General features: G+C 47.8%; 1 protein-coding gene across 5 annotated transcripts in view; it reads right to left on the bottom strand.

Annotated features, from left to right (window-relative positions):
- Positions 1-19,448, bottom strand: part of Rasgef1b (RasGEF domain family, member 1B) — a 519,819-nt gene that overhangs the window by 17,028 nt on the left and 483,343 nt on the right. For 4 of the 5 annotated variants that reach the window (XM_017599428.3, XM_017599427.3, XM_017599429.3 and 1 more), the window contains 3 exons: positions 8,066-8,248; positions 6,405-6,527; positions 5,822-5,959 (listed from right to left, as the gene is read on the bottom strand). In XM_017599428.3, coding sequence (XP_017454917.1) covers positions 5,822-5,959; positions 6,405-6,527; positions 8,066-8,248 — 444 coding nt within the window. Of the gene's footprint in view, positions 1-5,821; positions 5,960-6,404; positions 6,528-8,065; positions 8,249-17,129; positions 17,295-19,448 lie in introns of those variants that run through there. The other variant, XM_002728083.7, reaches the window with a different exon arrangement.

Here is a 19,448-nt window from a genome sequence, read left to right as displayed (position 1 = left end):
CGTTAGACTAAAGCCGCATGGGCCTCAAGGCCGATCACTGTCTCTCCAAGTCACCTACACGTGGCTTCTCCATGCCTATAATTTCCAGCCTTGTTTCTGCCAAGCGCACGGCAGCTATGTGACCAAGAACTCGCCACTGCTGTCCACCCCACCTTCCCGACCTTTCACATCTAATGTGGGATTGCGTATTTGCTCTCGTCACTTGTCTGACCTCTCTTGACTCACGTCCATTCCCTCCCATGCACGCGTCAGTACTGATGTTCACCGTCACTCTTTCGCAGGGCAGCTCCCGCCACAATGCTAGTACCAGATGCCACCTCACTCATGACTGAGCCATGCTACACTCGTGACTCTTAGGAGACGTTAATTACAAAGGTATTTCCTGAATTATTGGTAAATGTCAACTTCTTACCTTTAAAACACTCGTTAAAGCAAAGAAGTGACTTCCCAGTCAACCCACCCACCCTTCCTTCCTTCTGTCCTTCCTTCTGTCTTGCTTCTTTCTTTCCTTCCTTCCTTCTGTCCTTTCTTCCCTCCCTTCCTTCCTTTTCTTCCTTCCTTCCTTCCTTCCTTCCTTCCTTCCTTCCTTCCAGTGTACTTATTTGATATGGAGTTATTCTGGTCTTTCTTTTCCAGCCTCCAACTGCTAACAGCGACCATCCTTCGAGGTAAATTATGGTGCTCGTGTTGGCAAGAGCCATGCAGACTGACCTAGTGCCAGCTGGGCACTTAGGCAGACAGCTCCACAGAAGGACAGACCCAGGGAGTCTAGAGTTGCAGGCAAGCCTATGCTTCTGCCTCACTGGCTTTTTAAAAGGTGCCTGGTATCTGCCAAGATTTGAAATTTGGAAATTGTAAACCTAAAAAGACACATTTTTTTTTCTAATTTGGCTTAGAGTATGAAAAAAAAACAAAAAAACAAAAAACAACCCAGTAGATGTGTACAAATCTGAAAACGGCCAATTCTCAAGTAGGTGAGAGTTAAGAACAAGCAGGGCCTTCTCCATCTTTTTCTTCTCTACCTGGAAATGACAGCCCTTAAATATGCCCATTATTAGTAACAGTTGAAGCGGAGGGTGGGGGGTTCACCAGAGGTGAGTTCGATACTCACCAGAGATCGGTGAGAAGCAGTCTCGAACGAATAAACAAGCATCGTCCGCTCCAGGGAAAACAAAAAACCAAAACCAAACAAAACTTTAAACAATCTATCTCCCACTGAGGACTAGGGCTGGAAGTTGATATTTATCTGGTAATGTATTTCTCATTCAAAGAAAAAGGGGTCTTTCTTTGGCATCCAAACTTCTCCAGACTAAGTAATGTGCTATTTCACACCCATCCCCACCTCACCTTCTCTAGCGACAGTGAGATATACCAGAACTAACTGGTGATGTTTGCTTCTGCCTTCTCTACCAAATGTCCTTATAAATGCCTACGTGCACGTCCCTACTTCTTAAAGTTATGCAATCGTCCCCAGTATACTGCCCTCCTTGAGACACTTGGCTGCATCATGTGTCATCCTGAGTAGAAAACATGTTACATTTTCACAGTCATTACAACTTATTTACAGGGGCTGGAGAGATGGCTTAGTGGTTAGGGCACTGGCTGCTCTTCCAGGGGACCCAGGTTCAATTCCCAGCACCCACACGGCAGCTCCAGGAGTTCTAACACCTTCACGCAGATACACATGCAGGTAAAACACCAAAGCACATGAACAACAACAACAAAACATATCCACAAGTGTAAGCCACAACTGTCATTACTAACATAGAAAGCATAGTTTGGTGTGGAGAAGGGACATATTGGTCAAAATCTTCTGAAGAATCAAAAAATGTATAAACAAAAACTGAATTCTCTAAACCCACCGTCCTACGGGTGTGTGTACCCATGCATACATCTGAGCCAAGGAAGCATTCTGGAAGGTACACACGCATCTGAAACCACTTGGTGCTATTCACAGGAGCAGGACTGGCATTTTTTTACTTTGTTTGAACGTTCTTATTTGATAGACCATACTCCTACACTGCTTGATTTACTGTAAATAAAGCGAAAGCCAGTCCAGTGTTCCTTCCAAACGGAAGGGACGTGTGTAAAAAGGTTCCTTTCCACTCGGAAAAGTGAAACTCATCTTTAAAGTGTGCATTATCTTACATCCTGCATCTCACGTCTCACCTCCCGACCTTCTCAGGGTCCCTATCACAAGGGACTTTTGGTGGAAATGGCCACTTTTCTACCGGTCACCACCTGAGGGTCCCAGCAGGAAAAAAAAAAAAAAAAAAAAAAAACAGTGGCTGAGTAGGACAGCCTGCAGCGTGGGGCAGGTTTCTGACTGAGCTGGGATAAGACGCAGTTTGGGTAGCACACCGCAAAAACGCCTCACGTGATTCCGACAGGCGGCAATGGGTACAAAGCAGAGCTCTCCTGAAAGTCTATCAGGTGAAAGACTGTGTTCTCCACTTTAAAAAAAAAATGTTATCTTTGGGAAGGGTGGAGGAACTGCAGGTCAGAGAGCAAAGAGCAACAGCGAAGAGAACGCAAAAAAGTCCACAACGGGCGTATTGAGTCGGTGTGTGGAGAGAGAGGGAGGGGGTACTGTGAGCCTTTTCAAAGCTTCCTGCTTCTGTCTGATTCCATTTGAGGAGTCGGGTTCTGTGAAGTTGAGCTTCCTCACTGAGTCATGCGTTGCTAAATATGTGCTTGTTCTCCTTTGTAACTTCAGCTGCCAGTGCCAGTAATTACCTGGCAAATAAAGGCTGAAGCCCTGATTGCAAAGACCAGCCCCTTAAGGAAGGGAAATTGCCCGCCGCCCACTCTGGCCATTTGTCATGAAATTCAATCATTAGTTTCATTTTGCCTTTCTTCCAGGAGAGTCCTAATAAACCACTTCATCTGGGGCAGGTCCCCAGGGGAGAAGCACATTAGGACAAATCATGTGGAACTGTCCTAGCAGATTCTAAAGAACCTGACTAAATTATACATAGGGCGCACCTGGACTTACTGATTGCCAAAGAATAAAATCCCCTGAAGTCAGAGGCAAGAAGCAACAGGTCCCAATTCAAACCCAGGCTTCTTCCTCTGGGAGGAATAATGTTTCCCCATTCTCATAACTGACTGACTTGTTCCTTCATTTATTCATCCACCCACCCACCATCCATCCATCCATCCACCATCTATCCATCCATCCATCCATCCATCCATCTATCCATCTACCATCCATCCGTCCATCCATCCACCATCCATCTGTCCATCCATTTATCCATCCACCATCCATCCGTCCGTCCGTCCATCTGTCCACCCATCCACCATCCATCCGTCCATCCATCCATCTATCCATCCACCATCCATCCACCATCCGTCAGTCCACCCATCGATCCACCATCTATCCATCCATCCACTATCATTTACCCATCCATCTATCCATCCATTCAACCATCCATCCATCTATCCATCCATCCATCCATCCATCCCTTCAAATATACTGGGAACCAAGTACATGCCCAGCATTAGATAGGAATTAAATCATCGTGAACAAAGTGAGCATAAACTAGAGTCCGAAGGAGGAACAAACAATGAGCTACAAATCCCAGAGTGCCAGGAAACGAAATGCATACAAGTCAAGGGTGGGAGGGTCTGTGACTGGAGTTGTGGGAGGTCTCTCTGAGAAGAGAGATTTAGGCAGGGAGAGCAGGGAGCCCGCCAAGACTATAAAGCACAGCAGGGCCTTTAGCGCATTAGCACAAGGCACTTAGTGTCATGATTCATGGAATGAGGAGGGAGGAGGAATTCAGGGGACAAGCCAGAGCACACCCAAATCAAGCAACTGTTATGTGCAGAGCCAATTCCTAAATTCTGAATAAAAGCAGCCAAGAAATGGCAGCTTCCCAGAAGCCCTGGCCAGTGAAGGCAGACACGGCCTCCAACTACCTGAGTTCAGTGTACTCCCTGGTAAGTCTCGTTCACCTAGCAGTAATGCCTGTGCCATACCTCTCTCAAAGCCAGCTGACCCTTCACGCTGTCAACACAAGAGTGTCCATGAGAGATGTCTCCATTCCCCCAGTCCCTGAAGCCTCCACCTTGTTGATAAAGACCAGATCTCAGTTGGCAAACACATAAAAAGAACCACCTATTTTTTTTTAATTTCCATGATAAGAAAGACCAAATGCCATCAATTTAGCATTTTCAAATCACTGCATTTGATAAGCCCTGGGATGGCACTCCTCCTCTGACCAGTTTGTCATGAGCCAAAGCCACCAAGCCAACACTGGCCCTGCCAAGCACCCAGCGGCAGCCATCCCTAACACTGGCCCTGGCAGCGGCGGCCATCCCTAACACTGGCCCTGCCAGTGGCGGCCATCCCTAACAGAGGGCTTATGGCAAACTGCACTGTTAGCCATTCACCTTTGCGGGTGTCCATCTACATGCTCATTCACATCAGGAAGAACCAAAGACAGACAAACGGACCAGGAGAGTCCCAACCAGTGGTGCGTTCCACGTGACGTCATAAAGGAAGCATGAACTCCTGGGTTGAATACCATGCGAGAGAGCTAAGTGCTCCTAAGAGCTGGTTTTTGCCTCCTGTCACGGATCTTAGGTTAGGAGAATGGTGGTAAGACAAAGTGACAGGACTCAGGGCAGGCGTCTTGAGCTGTTACGTCTGCAGCACAGAGCTCAGAGAACCACTTCCTAAGGGAGCTGTCGTGGAGGCCCAGAGTATCTTCCCACCACTGAGACATTGCTCACTGCCTGGTGCCTAGGCTACCTCTTGCTAGGTGACAGCATTACATCCGTGCCAGACTTGTTCCCAGAAACTTATCTGCCACACGGAAACTACAAAGCTATCCTTGCCCAACAAGCTTCAACACACAAAGCTAGCCCTCCGGGCCTGCTTCAAATAACCTCGAATCCATTGAAGCTGGTTAGCGCCTGCCTGCCTATCAAAGGCTCAGTTGGGGGAAGTGATATTTGTGGAGTATGACCTAAGAGACTTTGAATCTCCACTTATTCTGGGTCCTACCCTTGAAGCAACTTCTGGCACCAGAATACCTGGATTGTTTCCTGCCTGCCACCCCCAGCCCCAGGAATCACTTTTGCTAATTACACAACAGTGCACCCTCTCTCTTTTATCAAGGGGCGTTCACTGTAAACACTGCAAGAGGCGCGTTAAAGCCTCCTACACGAAATCCCTCCACGGAAGGCTTTGTTTTCTGTTGTTTCTCTTGTACGTCATCACACTGCCTTATGTCTGCTTGGCAAACGTTCTACCGGCCTCAAATTTCTAAGTCTTTCATTTAATGCCCGGAATAATTAGTATGTTTTTTTTCCCTCCTCTGACATCTGTAAACAGCTGTATTTTTCCTTTTATCAGGAACTTACAAACCACCGAGGTCCTTGGCAGCTACACCCACACTAAACACCGGCATGTGTGTTTTCCCCTCCACGGCCTGGACTGTCTATTTCTAATTACGAGTTAATATGCTATTTAGCTGTGTCTACTCTAAGTGTGGGCAGACACACAGAGATTAATACGTGAGCTGGGTCAAACCTTTGTAGAAGACAGACTGAAGGGCAATAAGATCAAAACACACCTGGCACCATGAGCTAACAGGAACAACGCCCCCAAATAAACATAGAAAACTGCAGACCACACTCATCAAAGTGGAGTAATTGTTCCCCACCCAACCCGCCAAAAGGCCATTGTAGGCCAGGTAGAGGGCTGTCCAAAATCAAAAACAAAAAGGCATCGCTGAGTTCTGTGGCAATCCAGCCCCGGTCCCACCAGGCTTCATCTAAGCACCGGTGGCTTTCCTAAACTTCAGTGACCAACCTCCTCGCCACTGGCCATCCTGTGCGCCAGGTCCTTAAGGTTCCGCATCATTCTCTCATCCCGGAAGTCATAAGGAAACGTTTCTGTCCACTCTGTCAAGAGTTGAAGAATTTTCGGTGCAATTTTCCTCGTCTGGTTCTGGGGGAGAAAAGGAAACCTTCGTCAGAGAGATCCATCACCGCGGTCTGCATTAAATAAACAACCAAGTAACCGGGGTCGCTGGCTGGCGTCTAACGCTACAAACTCTCTGGGTTGGGAGAGGCAACACCAAGTGCAGTCCAAGAAACGTGAGACTGAGGGTCCTCTGTGACTTTCCTACTGTCCTTTGGTTCATTTTATCCTTATTCTGCAGTCCTGGGAATCTAACCCAGGGCCCTGTGCCCAGGAGCTAAGCGTCTATCAGGGAAACCACTTCCTGAGCCCTACGCCATGATCTCCACACCATTCCCAGTTCCATATGCACGGTCATGGCGCCATTTAGGTGCATCAGTCTGGGGCTGGGCTAGGGTCATTCATGGAGATCGCAAAACCTAAGCCAGAGCTAGCCGATCTGATGGAAACGGACATTTAAGTGTCGCCTTACCTTATCACCGTCCCCCTCGCTCAGCCGCTGGTGCTCAATGCACAAGTGGCAAACCTTGGCCATGAGTTCGTAGGGATGCATGAACAACCGGGAGCTTAGCAGGAAGGTGAATATGTATGTCCTCTGAAAGAAGGGGAAAAGAAGAGTCGTCACCGTCACCATCTCCCCCCGAGCTCCTTCCAACCCTGCGTATCCTAATCTTCTTCTACACCAAGTGAACAGGCTGTGGGCGGGGGTAAACGCCTGCCGGTAAAACAGGGCAACATCGTTTTCCCCCGACCAATGCCTAATCCTTTCCCCTAAGGCACACTAAAAGTATCAGGATAAATTCTCCTCCTGGAATCATCCACAGGGCACTTCCTCACCAGTCCTCGGGGACCGGGACGGACTCATTTTCCAGTGTAATCAAAACGAGTGAAATTCAGCCCTGAGGGGCAAGACTGCCTTACGTGTCCACGTATCATCTACCATGATCAATAAAAAACAAACAAACAAACAAAACCAAACAATCACCCCACTCCCATTCAGTCCAAGCATTTCCCAGTGTGTTCAGTGCAGAACACCCAGTATTTGTATCGCGACATTCGAAGGCTGAGTGGCTCACTCAGGGCTAAGCAGCTGGATGAAAGGCAGAATAGCGCGAGCTACCTTTCTTTGGCCACACCGAGAAGCCGGCAAGGAAGCAATGCTTGTTTGTTCTAACAGTTTCAGGTTCTCAGAGGAATTCCATGAAGTGTTTGCTCCCCCCACCCCTCCTCGCACACCTTCAGTGCTTCATAAACACTTACAGCACTGAACAAGGGGTTCCTTTTACTTTTGATAACGAGGTTCCCCTGGGTGGGAGCATATTTGAAAACGCTCTGTAATGAATCACATCGAGATAGCTCAGCAAGGAACCTCATGGTGAATTACCACGGGCGGGCACACGCTCTCCTTTGAGCAACAAGGTTATTATTGTATTTATAAAAACTAATAAGTGTGCTCTCTAGGTATTTCCACGAACTCACTATCAATAACTGCTACTTAGGAACTCAACCTCCGTGTCCTTCTGAATTCAGACGCGGGAGGGAAGGGGGAACTCGCTTGGCCCAGATAGGAAACCAAGGAGTAAATTTATGGTGTTGACCTTTGACCTCTGCCTCCCCTCCTGCCTCTTGGAACAAAGACCGAGATAACACACACTGGGTTTCCTAGCTTACATGTGCTTTACAGGCTAATCAAGAGAAAGCCAAGCCAGGCCAACAGCACCTGATGGCCAATCTATAAATCACCACATCCGGGTATAACATCTCTTTCTGTAGACTCTCCCCAGTTACATTAATGTCATATTATCAGAGCATCCAATCCTCTCTGTGATAGCGTTTTTTATTCACACAGCAAGATGCAGGCATGGAGGAAGTCTGTGGGCATCGCTCCACAGAGGCTGCCTAAAATGAGGCGGAGGACCTAAACAGAGACGGACAGGGAGACTTTACCGCAATCCCGTCCATCCTCAGGCTCAGTGTGGTCTTAGAACCTTTTCAATAATCGCTACGTATTTTCTTCTTCGAGAAAACTCTTAGCGACCTAGGTAATTGCACAGCAGAGGCTGGGTCCCTGTGCAGCGCACTGCAGCTTGTAATCCGTACGTTGGTGGGTTTTAGGGGAACCAAGATACCTACATCAGGATAGTAGTCCACATTGGGCACCAAGTGTTGGATGAGCGCTTCCAGGGACCCTGAAAGGAGGTTATTGTCGTGGTAGTTCAGGCCCCCACAGCTGTCCTCTGAAGGCTGGTAGACGTTCCGGTTGTAACCGCTGCTGTCAAACATTGCTGAGAAGGGAGGTGTCTGAGGCATACTTTCCTAAGAGGGAGACAAAAACAAGAAACCATGGTGATCGGTGGCATGCAGCATGAAGAGGAAAGGTTTCGGCGGTAATTTTTATAACGGAAGACAGGCAAGGTAAGAGAACAACTATGACACACCATCGGAAGCACGGAGGGCCGAACTGCCATTCCACACTCGCGCATACGTTCAATTGAATATGAAACCCCTAGATCCACCCGGAGCCATTTTCCCACTCATGACTTTACGGTCACTTGTGAACAGGCACACAGGAACCAGACTCCAGCCGCTTGATGTCACTGGGTCAAGAGTTTTCAAGTCAAGACTTCACTAGGATGAATTAGACAAAACCTAAGGAAACTCTGAGAGGAGGGGCGCTGGACATGGAGGAATCTCAAAGGTGAAGCTGCGAAGACTGGAATTTGCAAGGGACCTAACCGAAGTGCATGGTTTGTGTCTTTGTCTGTGTGTGTCTTGAGTGTGTATTTATGCTTGCGCATGTCCACAGACTTGAGGCTGGCTCCCCATCTTTACTAGAACATCCGATAGTTATTTGACCTTTGCTCCTCTCATCAAATCTGGGGTTTGGGGTGCTGTGTGTGTAGCGTGTGCAAAGCCTCTGACTTTGAGGAGGAGACACTTTATGTCTAAGAACAAAGAGTACTGACCAGCCTGGATAAGTTGCTCTTGCCCATTGGTGTTGTTTTGTCATTCACAAAGCCCAGTCAGACACTGCTCTATGCAGGCCAGGAGCCATTAAGTTATTACTTGGATTTCAGGGGACCTAGAGTGGGGCCTGTGAGAGGACTCAGGTTTCTGGCTATGCGTCTAGACATTAGAGGCCTTCAGGACTTGTGAAACCAGGGGATTCAGAGCTGAAGGAAATGCCAAATGCTGTGCCCAGGACAGAAGTGTGGCTCAGGGCTGACTGGGAGCAAGGGGGTGCAGGAGGACACACCTGAGCTAATCCTTCTTTTCAAGATGCTGGAAGGTATTTGCATTTCAACGAGGGGGATAAAGCTCAGTCCTCCCACAGCATCTGTCCCACCTAGGGGTGTGGGGCGTGGGCTAGGAGCCTCATAACATGGTGGGGGGGTGTGGTGTTGAGTGGGTGATGCCAAGGGATGGGGTGTTGGAAAAAAAGTCTATAAAGCCAATGTGACAAACAAAAAGAGCACTTAGGAAAAGCAAGAATCAAGAATGATATAGAGATACAGATGTGCTGGGCATGGTGGTGCACACCTTTAGCCTGAGCGCTCTGGAGGCAGAGGCAGGCAGGTCTCTGTGTGTTCAAGGCCAGCCTGGTCTACAGAGTGAGTTCCAGGATATCCAGGGCTGGGTAGAGAGACCTCCCCTCAAAAAGACAGGAAGATAGAAAAAAGCTTCTTGTGCCCAGTAGAAACCAAACAGTTTGGTGTCCTAGAGCCCCTTCCCGTGGTGACTGTCATACAGCATCCTTCGCACACAGAATAAAGGTTAAGACCCCCTGCCCCCCGCCCCAGAAAACGAGCTTTTCTACCCAGAACCGTGAAGTTCCCTTGCTATTTCTTTCACTTGTTATTGAGACAAATCTACTCAGATATCTCTGGGAGACGGTTAAGCAGGACTTGAGAACCCCAGAGACAGCACAAAAGTGATAAACACTCTCAAGGGCCACAGAAACCGTCTGTTTCAAGAGGCAGAAACTAGATCTCCTTTCAAACTGCGGTCCACCAGACTTCCTTGACGGTCGCTAGCTCGCAGCCAAGCCTGGCTTTCTCTGAAAGACTAACACAACACATAATCACAGAGCCAGCCAAGGGGTGCAGAACAGACTGCTGGGAAACTTGGTCTGTGCGCCTAAGAAGACGGGCCTCGCGGCGTGGTTCCTCAAGCGCTGTCAGTACCGTGCTCTACAGAAATAGCCCGTGTTTGTTCAACAACACTCGGACTCCACATCTGGGCCTTGAGTTGTATTTGTTTCAGGTCTGGAGTTGAAGACCGAGGGCCAGATGACGAAGTGAGATTCCAAAATTTGAGCGTATAAAAGCACTCGGGTAAATCCTGGCTTGATGTATAGCTAAATCAAATGCCAAGAGTTAATTCCCTTGAGAAAGAGACTTGAGATGTATGGAAACCGGGTGACTATTCAAATCACTGCTTAATATAAATGGTAGAGAGTAGCTGGATAATAACTCTTACTCTAGAGAGTCTCATTTCTAAGTTGGTTGCTTGGAACTCAACACACATTCACAGACCTCTTTCCTCTCCCGCACTGTCCTTCCTCACATGAATACACTGGTGTGTCTGCATGTATATTAATGGAGCTCCTGTCCAGTACAGGGAGCTGTCCTGTACGGAACCTACATATCATATGTCTAGTCCAAAGCAAGAGGGTAGGATGGATCAATCGGCAGAGAACCTTCCTGGAACACATTTAGGACCTGTTGGAGAGGGTTCTAATGCTTTTGATTCAATTGGGAACCTGCATGTCCAAATGCCAAAGGTCCTTGTCCCCAATTGGTTTACGATCAACCCATAAAGATGCCAATGGCCAATGGCTGGGTGTGGGGCAGGACCCTTAGAGTTGCACCAGCTGGGGTGCAGAGAGGAATGGGGGAGCATCACCAGGATGCGGTGGGAGACGAAGAGGAGACGCTGCAGGGGAGAGAGCCAATGAGCCATGTGAGATTCCGGGTTAGTGGCCACTTTCCTGATTGGGCCTGGGGTAGCCAGGGAAGGTTTAAGGGTGCCCAGCCTTTGAGGTAGCCAAGGCATTTTAAAAATAAGCTAGTGTGTGTGTGTGTGTGTGTGTGTGTGTGTGTGTGTGTCTGTGTCTGTGTCTGTGTTTAGGGGGCATACCAATTCAACTGAGTTAAAGATAATACAAGAACAACATGTCTTTGAGGCAGAGTTCCTGAAACAGGCTCCCGGCTCCTAATGGGGCATCACTCTGGGTAGACAGCATAGCAAGATAACAGGAAACATATTTTTATTTTATAAAACAATAAACTAGACTAAAGGAAAAAAATATCTTTCTGGCCACTGAGATTGGCCCACAGATTATAAATTATGCTGGAAAAGTTTCTAGGAGGAACGAGGCATACCCAAGCCAGGCAGAGAAGATGACTATTCCTTCTTGAAATTGATTTGGTAAGCTGAACTCAGCTGCCAGACATCTTACAGGGGCTGTTAATTTGGGCACAAAAATAGATCATGTTCTTCCAAGGACCCTGAGGAAGTTTGGCCTGACATTGATCCCTGAGCGAGGGAGCCAGGCTGTGGGTGATTTACAGGATGAATGAATCTGAAAGGCATGCCTAATGGCTTTAGACCAATCAAAGCTCCAGATGAAAAGCCGTCCTTCTGAACGGCAGACTGTGTTTGAACTAGCAACCGCTTCTGCACGACGTTATTTATGACGAAGCAGGTGCACGGGGATGATTTCAGGTGGTAACTCAATGTGGAAAAGAGACTGCGGTGCAGATGGGCGTGGAGAGACATCAAAAACCATCCCTTCTGTGGCAGACGCTTTGCCGATCTTCCCTAGAACAGCAGTCAGCGTCTCCTTCACTCTCAAGAGAAAGACAGAAATGCTTTTCTGCTCCACGTCATAACAGGACGAGGTGTTTACAACCCAAGGCTCTACACTGATTACAGTGTTTCAGCAGCAGCCTAAACGCTAGACACGTGTCCAAATTTAAGTAACGAGGCAAAGATCTCCTTCTCTCAGCTAAACCTTGAAAGCACGTTTGTTTAGTGGGAAGAGATTTCATTTAATACCTGGAGCTCGACCTTTCTCCATTCCTGTCTGGACTCCAAAGGAACCCCACACCTTGCATATTTAACAACTCTCTGCTTTCTCAGTTGACACTGCAGACACTGGGTAAATCCTTCCAGCTAATGTTCCAGACTGACAGCTTCCTTTCGGTGACAACAGGCTCGGGAATGCAGACTGACCAAAGATCCAGGTGACGGCAGATGTGAGCCCAGGCGAAAGGCCAAAGTCAAGCTTCTGAGGCTACCTGAAGCACAGTGTATTCTAAGCTTGGAAGTGTTGAGATGCTTATCTTCTCCCTCCTTTCCACAGACTGAGAGCCTTTTTAGCAGAGACTGCAGACAGCATCTGTGGAACCTGCAGGCAGGCTACGCCTCCACTAACCCTTCTTAGAAAAGAGGTATTTTGTTAAGAAGGCAGCTGAGAACAGACAGCAGTGTGCACGGACACAACCCCACAGTGTACCGCTTTTCGAACTGAGTCCAAGTGGTCTACAGGGTTCCTAGTTTAGGAAGGAAGATTACTTATTTAAAAGTTTGTAATTAATGTATATGTGGGGTGGTACCCAAGGAGGCCAGAAGAGGGCGTCAGATCCTCTGGAACTGGGGTTATAGGTGCCTATGAGCCAACAGGGATGCTGGGAACTGGCCTGTTTTCCCTCTGCAAAGGAATGGGAGTGTTTCCTGATTTGTTACATGTCCCCCAACTCCCCACCCCTCACTGCTCACACACACACACACACACGCACATGCACACACACACACGCACATGCACACACGCCAATTTACATTTTGCTTTATCAGGCCTTATGTTACCTAGATTTTTTTTTTAACTAATCCCTAATTGGCGAAAGAATTCTGACTCAACAAGTTAACATTTTCAGTTGGAGGAAAAACATGATCTTTTTGTTATGGGATGGTGTTAGCAATTTATTAAAGCACAAAATGACATTTTGGTACATGGAAACTCTGAATAGGCCTGGAGTGTCATTGAAAATCTTCCTATAGTGTGTAGCAAGGGAAGCCGGGACACGCTGACTTCCTACATGCCTTTAAAAGCCTTTTCTCCTCTACAGCGTCCTTGCAATTCTGGAGCTTAGCAGTAGGTGGCGCCCGGGTCCCTGTCTTTGACAGAGCTGGTGCTTTCCAGCACTAACTGCTGGTTTACAAAAAACAAGGAAAGGGCAGCTATTGCATGGGGGATATGAAGGTCTCAGCATAGGACTGGGCTTGGGGAACAAGTAAGTCATAAATTAGTGGACGGTGCCCCCACCGCTCCATTTCCTGATGCCCCAGATGCCCATCTGTGATGAGAATCAATTATTTCATTGAGAATAATAAGACTGATCTCCAAAAATCACCATTACCTAATCAAGGGTTGCCACAAGGGCTGGAATCCTAAGAGAATGGCCTCTTCTTCATTGTCTGATAGCCACCACAGGCTGCAGTGACTATGGGACTTCACACTGGCTAGTCGGCTGGGGGTGGCTTGGTGGCACAGCTCTGGTAAAATAGGGAGTGGTTTGGTGGCATGGCTCTTAGCACAGCATGTACAAAGCCCTGGGTTTCACCTCAGCTCAAGAGAGAGGGACAGAGAGAAATAGAGGGGGAAAAAGACAACTGGGAAACCAGTACTTTTGTTCAACTTAAGCAAATTTGTTTAAATATCTCCATGTGGCTAGAAGCTGTCCTATTAAACAGAACAGATGAACTGCAGATTATGCAGGATATACACATAAAGCATCTCAGGGGGATAACCTCTATTAAAATATTTTATTTTTCTCTGTCTAACTCACTTCATTAGGGAAATGGTTCAATACTCAGTAGAGATATTTGTTAAAAGCCAAGATTATTTCTCTTTGTATTTTATTATGTAACATGATAAAGGGGACAATTTAATTTGGGGGGATGAAAACTATGGTTTTCTCCCTTCGATGTTTTTGTCTTTTAGACAAGTTGAAAAGGGCTAATGGTCTTAAAGTGTTTTCCTTTTTTGCATGACTAAATCTTGTTGTGTCAAATCTCCACATCAGGGTGGTTCCCTAACATAACTCCTGTCAACTGGATCATTCCTAGGTCTATATGCACTTTAAGAGAAAATAATAAATGCACAAGTCTATGAAAACACATTGGTAAAAGAGAAGGTGGCGTTTGGTTGACAAGAATGATGAGTTTGTAAGATAAAATGTTTTTCTGACCCCACCTTATTGATAATTAGTAACTTTTTAAACATTCTCCCGATGACGGAAAGGGAAAGACAAGTCAAGGAAACACTAACTGTCTATCTGCATTCACCTAAGAAAGAATGTTGCTCACCCCTGTCATTCCCTGGTGCTCAGAAGACAACTGCGCATGCTGCCTTCACCCTGGCGTGTTCCACTTTAGGGTGGATGGAGGAAAAGGTTGCAAGGAAATAACGTAACTAGGACAGAAATACAAAGGCCCCATAAGCCATCTCCTTTAACTTCCTGTGTCCACTTCACAGATGTTACAGCTACATAAAGAAGGCAGGGGTCTCGATAGGTAGGGAGATGGTCCCCATCTGCCCAGACTCATTTCCAGGGCAGAGGTCTGGCTAAGCCACTGCGGCCATCTTGGAATAAACAATGCCTATACACATGTAATTTTTGTAGGTTTAAAGGATGACCCAATAGAAGTATGGCCAACTGTATACAGTTATATAGTTCTGGAAAAATGATGGTAATGGAGACAGAGAATACTTAAATTCAACGACTACCCTCCCCCACCAAGACAATCAGCCAATGTGAAGACCTCACAGGATCTCTTTAAAGCTTTTTCATTGGTTTTCTAATAAATTCTGCCATCAGAACTAAGGTTCTCTTCGACCCTTGCTTGGGATTCCTGATTCTTCTTCCAGGCAAGACTGAGGACCTTCCTTTCCCTGTCTCCTCCCCGGGTGTTCTCCTTGGAGGCCAACCAAATATTCCAAGTTCAGTTCTAGGAATCTCTGGAAAGTGAACAGGAGAGTCCCATGGTTTTCCATACCATACCAGGGGCCCTGCCTGGCCTACGCAGGTCCAGTTGGCCCACATCTTTCTCTCTGTTTTCCTACCCATTCCCTTTAAGGAGTGGTTTCTAACTGGTTCACTTGGCCTACAGTTCTCTATTAAACAGTGGGGTTAATGTTATAAGAAGGAGACGTTAGTGAGAGGAATATTGTGTTAAACAATGAACACAGCAATACTTGGCTATATATACTTAGGAATATATTAGATTAGATGCTAAGGGTAGGGAAAAGACAATATGGATACAGTCTGATGAGTATCTTTCCACAAGGCCAGGTGCGAAGCGTGGCCCCACAGACACAGTGTGCAGCATATGACAGCAAGCAAAGCTGAAGTAAATAAGTCCCAGGCCAGGATTCTTAGTAGTCAGAAGGGCTGGCACCTCCAGGAAAACAAAGGCTTGACGGACACAGGGAAGCGACTTGCTCAAGAGGCTGATGCTATCACACTTGCCAGCAAATCTGGTTGAAAGGGAAAAGCAGCCGGTACTGTTAGTGAGCCCTGACTTCTGTCAAAAGTGCCCGGGGTCCTCAGTGACTCAAACATGGCTCCCTGCCCCGAATAAAACTGTCATTAATGGATGACACTGTTTAACTGGCTGCCATTTTTCTTCTATGCATCCTTGACAGCCAAACATTTTTATTCCTTTTAATAAATCAATTCTCCATGCGCTTTGAACCTCCTACGACCGGTTATTTCCCCCAAATCTTCAAATCAGCTACACGACTATCTTCTCTTTTTAAACCTCCTTGTTTAATCCTCTTCGCATAGGCTGACCACCCTGGTCACAACTATGCTCCAATTAAGGCACAGTCATCACATGCCACGCTCCAGCTACTGTGCTCATGAGGAAAGAGTAATTATTCACCATCTGAGTCTGACTGTGCCAGACATCAGTCAGGAGCTCGATAACCTTATTCCTGGATTCTTCCCCCTTTATCCTCTCGGCTCAAGACCCATCCTCCCCGTGAGACACCATCAGGGCTAAATATAGATATACGCACACCAGCAGTTCCAGGCCATTGTCACATGGCGCTGCTGGACTCCTTGGAGACGCGTTCACCCAAACATACATTCACAAGTATGCCTGCATATTTATCCGTATACACCAGACGCCCTGAATCCATCTGCAAGCAGGCACATTTACATTCACAAGAGAAAACTGCAGCCTAGATGTTTTCCTCTTGCTGTTTACCACACTGTTCAAGAGAACACCTCCCTGCACCGTCAGAACCTTAGCCACACTGCTTTGCCTGAACTGCACCAATTTGAATGGGGTAAGGTGACAAGCAACAGTCAAATCACTTACACACACACACACACACACACACACACACACACACACACACACCCCACAGAGAGAGGGGACGGGGGTAAGGGGGACGGGGGCGAGCACACCTCCGCGATAGCCCTTTTCTCTTATACTGTGCTGAAGTTGTTCCCGGGGGCTCTCCAATAAAGCTCTCCTTCACGCGCTCAGCCCACAAGGCTACCAGGTACCCCAAACCACGTTAGTATCACCCGGGCTAGTGTCCGAAGTCAACTCCCCTGGGTCACAAAACAAAACAAAAAACAGGCTACTTGTTCAAGTTTGCATGCGAGCCTGGGGAACACACAAGTCTTGTTTCCCTGTCTGCTCCTAAGAGTCAGACCTTAAATTATCAGGAAACTGCAGCAGAAATAAACAACTGCCTCAACACTCTGGAGCATCCTAGGAAACTAGCCAAAAAGTCATGGAAACAACCCAGGTGTGCACAGGAAGCTTAGAGGGAAAGCAAAAAGGATGAACGAGACTCTAACTCAGACAAACCCTCAACATCTAAGATCTCCCAACAGAAGGCCTGGCCCGGGCGAAGCGCAGCACGGCGTCCCCAGATCCCCGGGTCCCCAGGGCTCAGCTCCGCACCTGTTGGGAGCGCGGCAGCCCCGGGCACGGAAGCAGCAGGCGCAGGGACTCCTAGGTCTCTGGCTTCGCCTGCGCTCGCCGGCCAGGGATCTCCCGCCGCGCCGGGGCGCACTGGACAACCGGCGCCGTGCCGGAGCAGCGCCCTCGCAGCCCCGGGGCTCCGCGCAGCCCGCTCCCGCCATCCCGCCGCGGGGTCCCCTACAGCACCTACCCGCGCACAGCTCCGAGCCTCCACCTACTGGATGCCGTACCGAGGCGCCCCCAAGGCGAGCTCAGGACCAGGAAGGGTCGAACGCCGGAAGAAAGGAAAAACCCGCCGATCCAGTCGGGGTCCTTGTTTATACTGAAACTCCTGCCCGAGTCGCGCACACCCCCTTGCTGGGGAATGCCCGCCTCTTGCCGCAGGCCACGCCCCCACCACAGGCCACGCCCTCCCTACGCTGGCCAATCACAGCGCAGCTCTCCGCCCTCACCGCCCTGCAGCGGGCGCTCGGGGACTTGCCTGGGTCCCCGCGGGTTGGGACTCCCGTGACGCTGCGGCCGTAGCCACCCACGCTGCAGAGGCTGGCTTGCTGGCGCAGCGGGTCTCGGCAGCCAGGGCTGGGCCCAGTCGGCGCGCGTTTCCTCCTCGGTGCCGCTGCCCGCGGCTGTTTGTGCAGTCATGTGTCCCCGAGTGTGTATTCATTTGCCTTGTGTGCTCTACCTGTAAATACCGGCTCGACTCGTTGTACAGTATCTATTATCATAATTATGAGCTGAAGGTTACTGTCCGTGTAACTTTCGGAGGAGATCTGAGAGGAACCACGAAGCACTTGCTGAGTGCTGGGTATTGTAATAAACGCTGGGGGCACACTGGTGGCCGCAACCCGCTGGTCCCACAAGCTTACTGGCTAATGCTAAGTACACTGCCACTCAGTCCACATATGAAAATTACAGGTGTTAGAACTTCCGCAAAATGAAAGGAACGTACTGTAGTACCTAAGGCTGGTTCTCAGTGAAGGATGTTTTTAATCATTGTGACCACATACTTAAGGAGACCATTGAATACTTGATAACGATTTCAGAAAGAAAAAAATAGAATTCAAAACTCTACATGACAGGACAGAAAGGTAGGGGAAGAAGTTGAAATAAAGATACCCACGCGGGAAAATGTACAAGATCTGGAGACTTGGCAGCTGTGACCCTGAGTAAGAAAAGTAGGTTTTGTGAACTTCGGTTCATAGGTAAACACTGTAGGGCCATCCTATGGAGCTGTAATTGGCCTTATAAAAATGGAGCAATACGATCCCTCCTCTAAGGTCCCTGCCTGTCCTTCCCGGGATGGAAAGAGCCACGTTTAACCTTATGTTCGTCCATGTTCCTTGACTGTTCTTGGCTGGTCCCTGTATCTCCCCCACCCACTTCTTCACTATCCCATGCAGGCCTTCTACAGATGGGTCTCCCTAGACCCGGCAATTTATTCTAAAAAAAAAAAAAAAAAAAGGCCTGAGTGCCTTTTGTCTAACTCTGGTGTTTGCACTGTGAAGGAGAATGGATTCAGAAAGGAAACCATACTCAAGGTCCTGCAGTTGTGGCTGAGCCTTCTATCCTGGGTCTATAAACAAGTAGACCATAGGACACTGGGCAAATCACACTCTTCCTGCTCAAATAGCAAGAAACTAAAAGGGCTGGACTAAACCAGGATTTCTTAGAGGTACCACCAGAAATGCCTTTGTGATGTCTGTGAGCTCTCAGACCACTGAGAAGGCAAACCCAACTTTCCGAAGTCTTTCCTGCTAAACAAAAGATAAAGTCCACTTTAGATTCCAAAACCTCTCGGGGCCCTTCTAGCTCCAATGTGACAATGTGGCTACACCTTAGGAGCCAGCATTCCTAACCAGAAGCCTGTCTCTATCACACAGACACCCGTGAAACCCTCCTCATGGTACTGTAGGCCTCTGAGACCCTGTTTACTCACATGGCGAATGGAAAGAACACTAACACACACACACACACACAGACACACACACCACACAACTGATTAATACAAAAATGTAAATATTAGTAAACTCAACAGTCAGGTTGAGGCAAATAAAGCCCTCAGAGTAGAACCTCATTCCAGGGCTGAAGGATAGTGACCAGTGTTACACCTCCACTGTACAGGGGCTGTACAGGTGTGTTAGGAAGGATTGTCTCTCCTAAGCCTCTCCTAGTATTCAGGCACACAAAAGTGCAAGTCTAGTTGTGAATGGTGCAAGTCCAAACTTCCTTTATTTTTTGACACTTTCATTTCCAAAGGAAAACCCCAGCTTACATCATGCTATATTCAGAGTATTTTTAAAACCTATCTTTTGGGAACAATGATGCTGTTGATTGACAGGTCCTATGAGTTATTCCCCTAGATGTCAATGTGAATCTCTTCCGTTATGTTCCCTTCAGCTTGTGACTTTTAAATAATTCACTTTGTTTTATTTATTACGACTGTATGTGTGGTGTGTGTGTGTGTGTGTGTGTGTGTGTGTGTGTGTGTGTGTGTGTGTGTGTGTGTGTA

Source organism: Rattus norvegicus, chromosome 14, assembly GCF_036323735.1.
Source record: "Rattus norvegicus strain BN/NHsdMcwi chromosome 14, GRCr8, whole genome shotgun sequence".
Classification (NCBI taxonomy): domain Eukaryota; kingdom Metazoa; phylum Chordata; class Mammalia; order Rodentia; family Muridae; genus Rattus; species Rattus norvegicus.
This window is presented reverse-complemented; position numbering and strand designations above follow the sequence as displayed.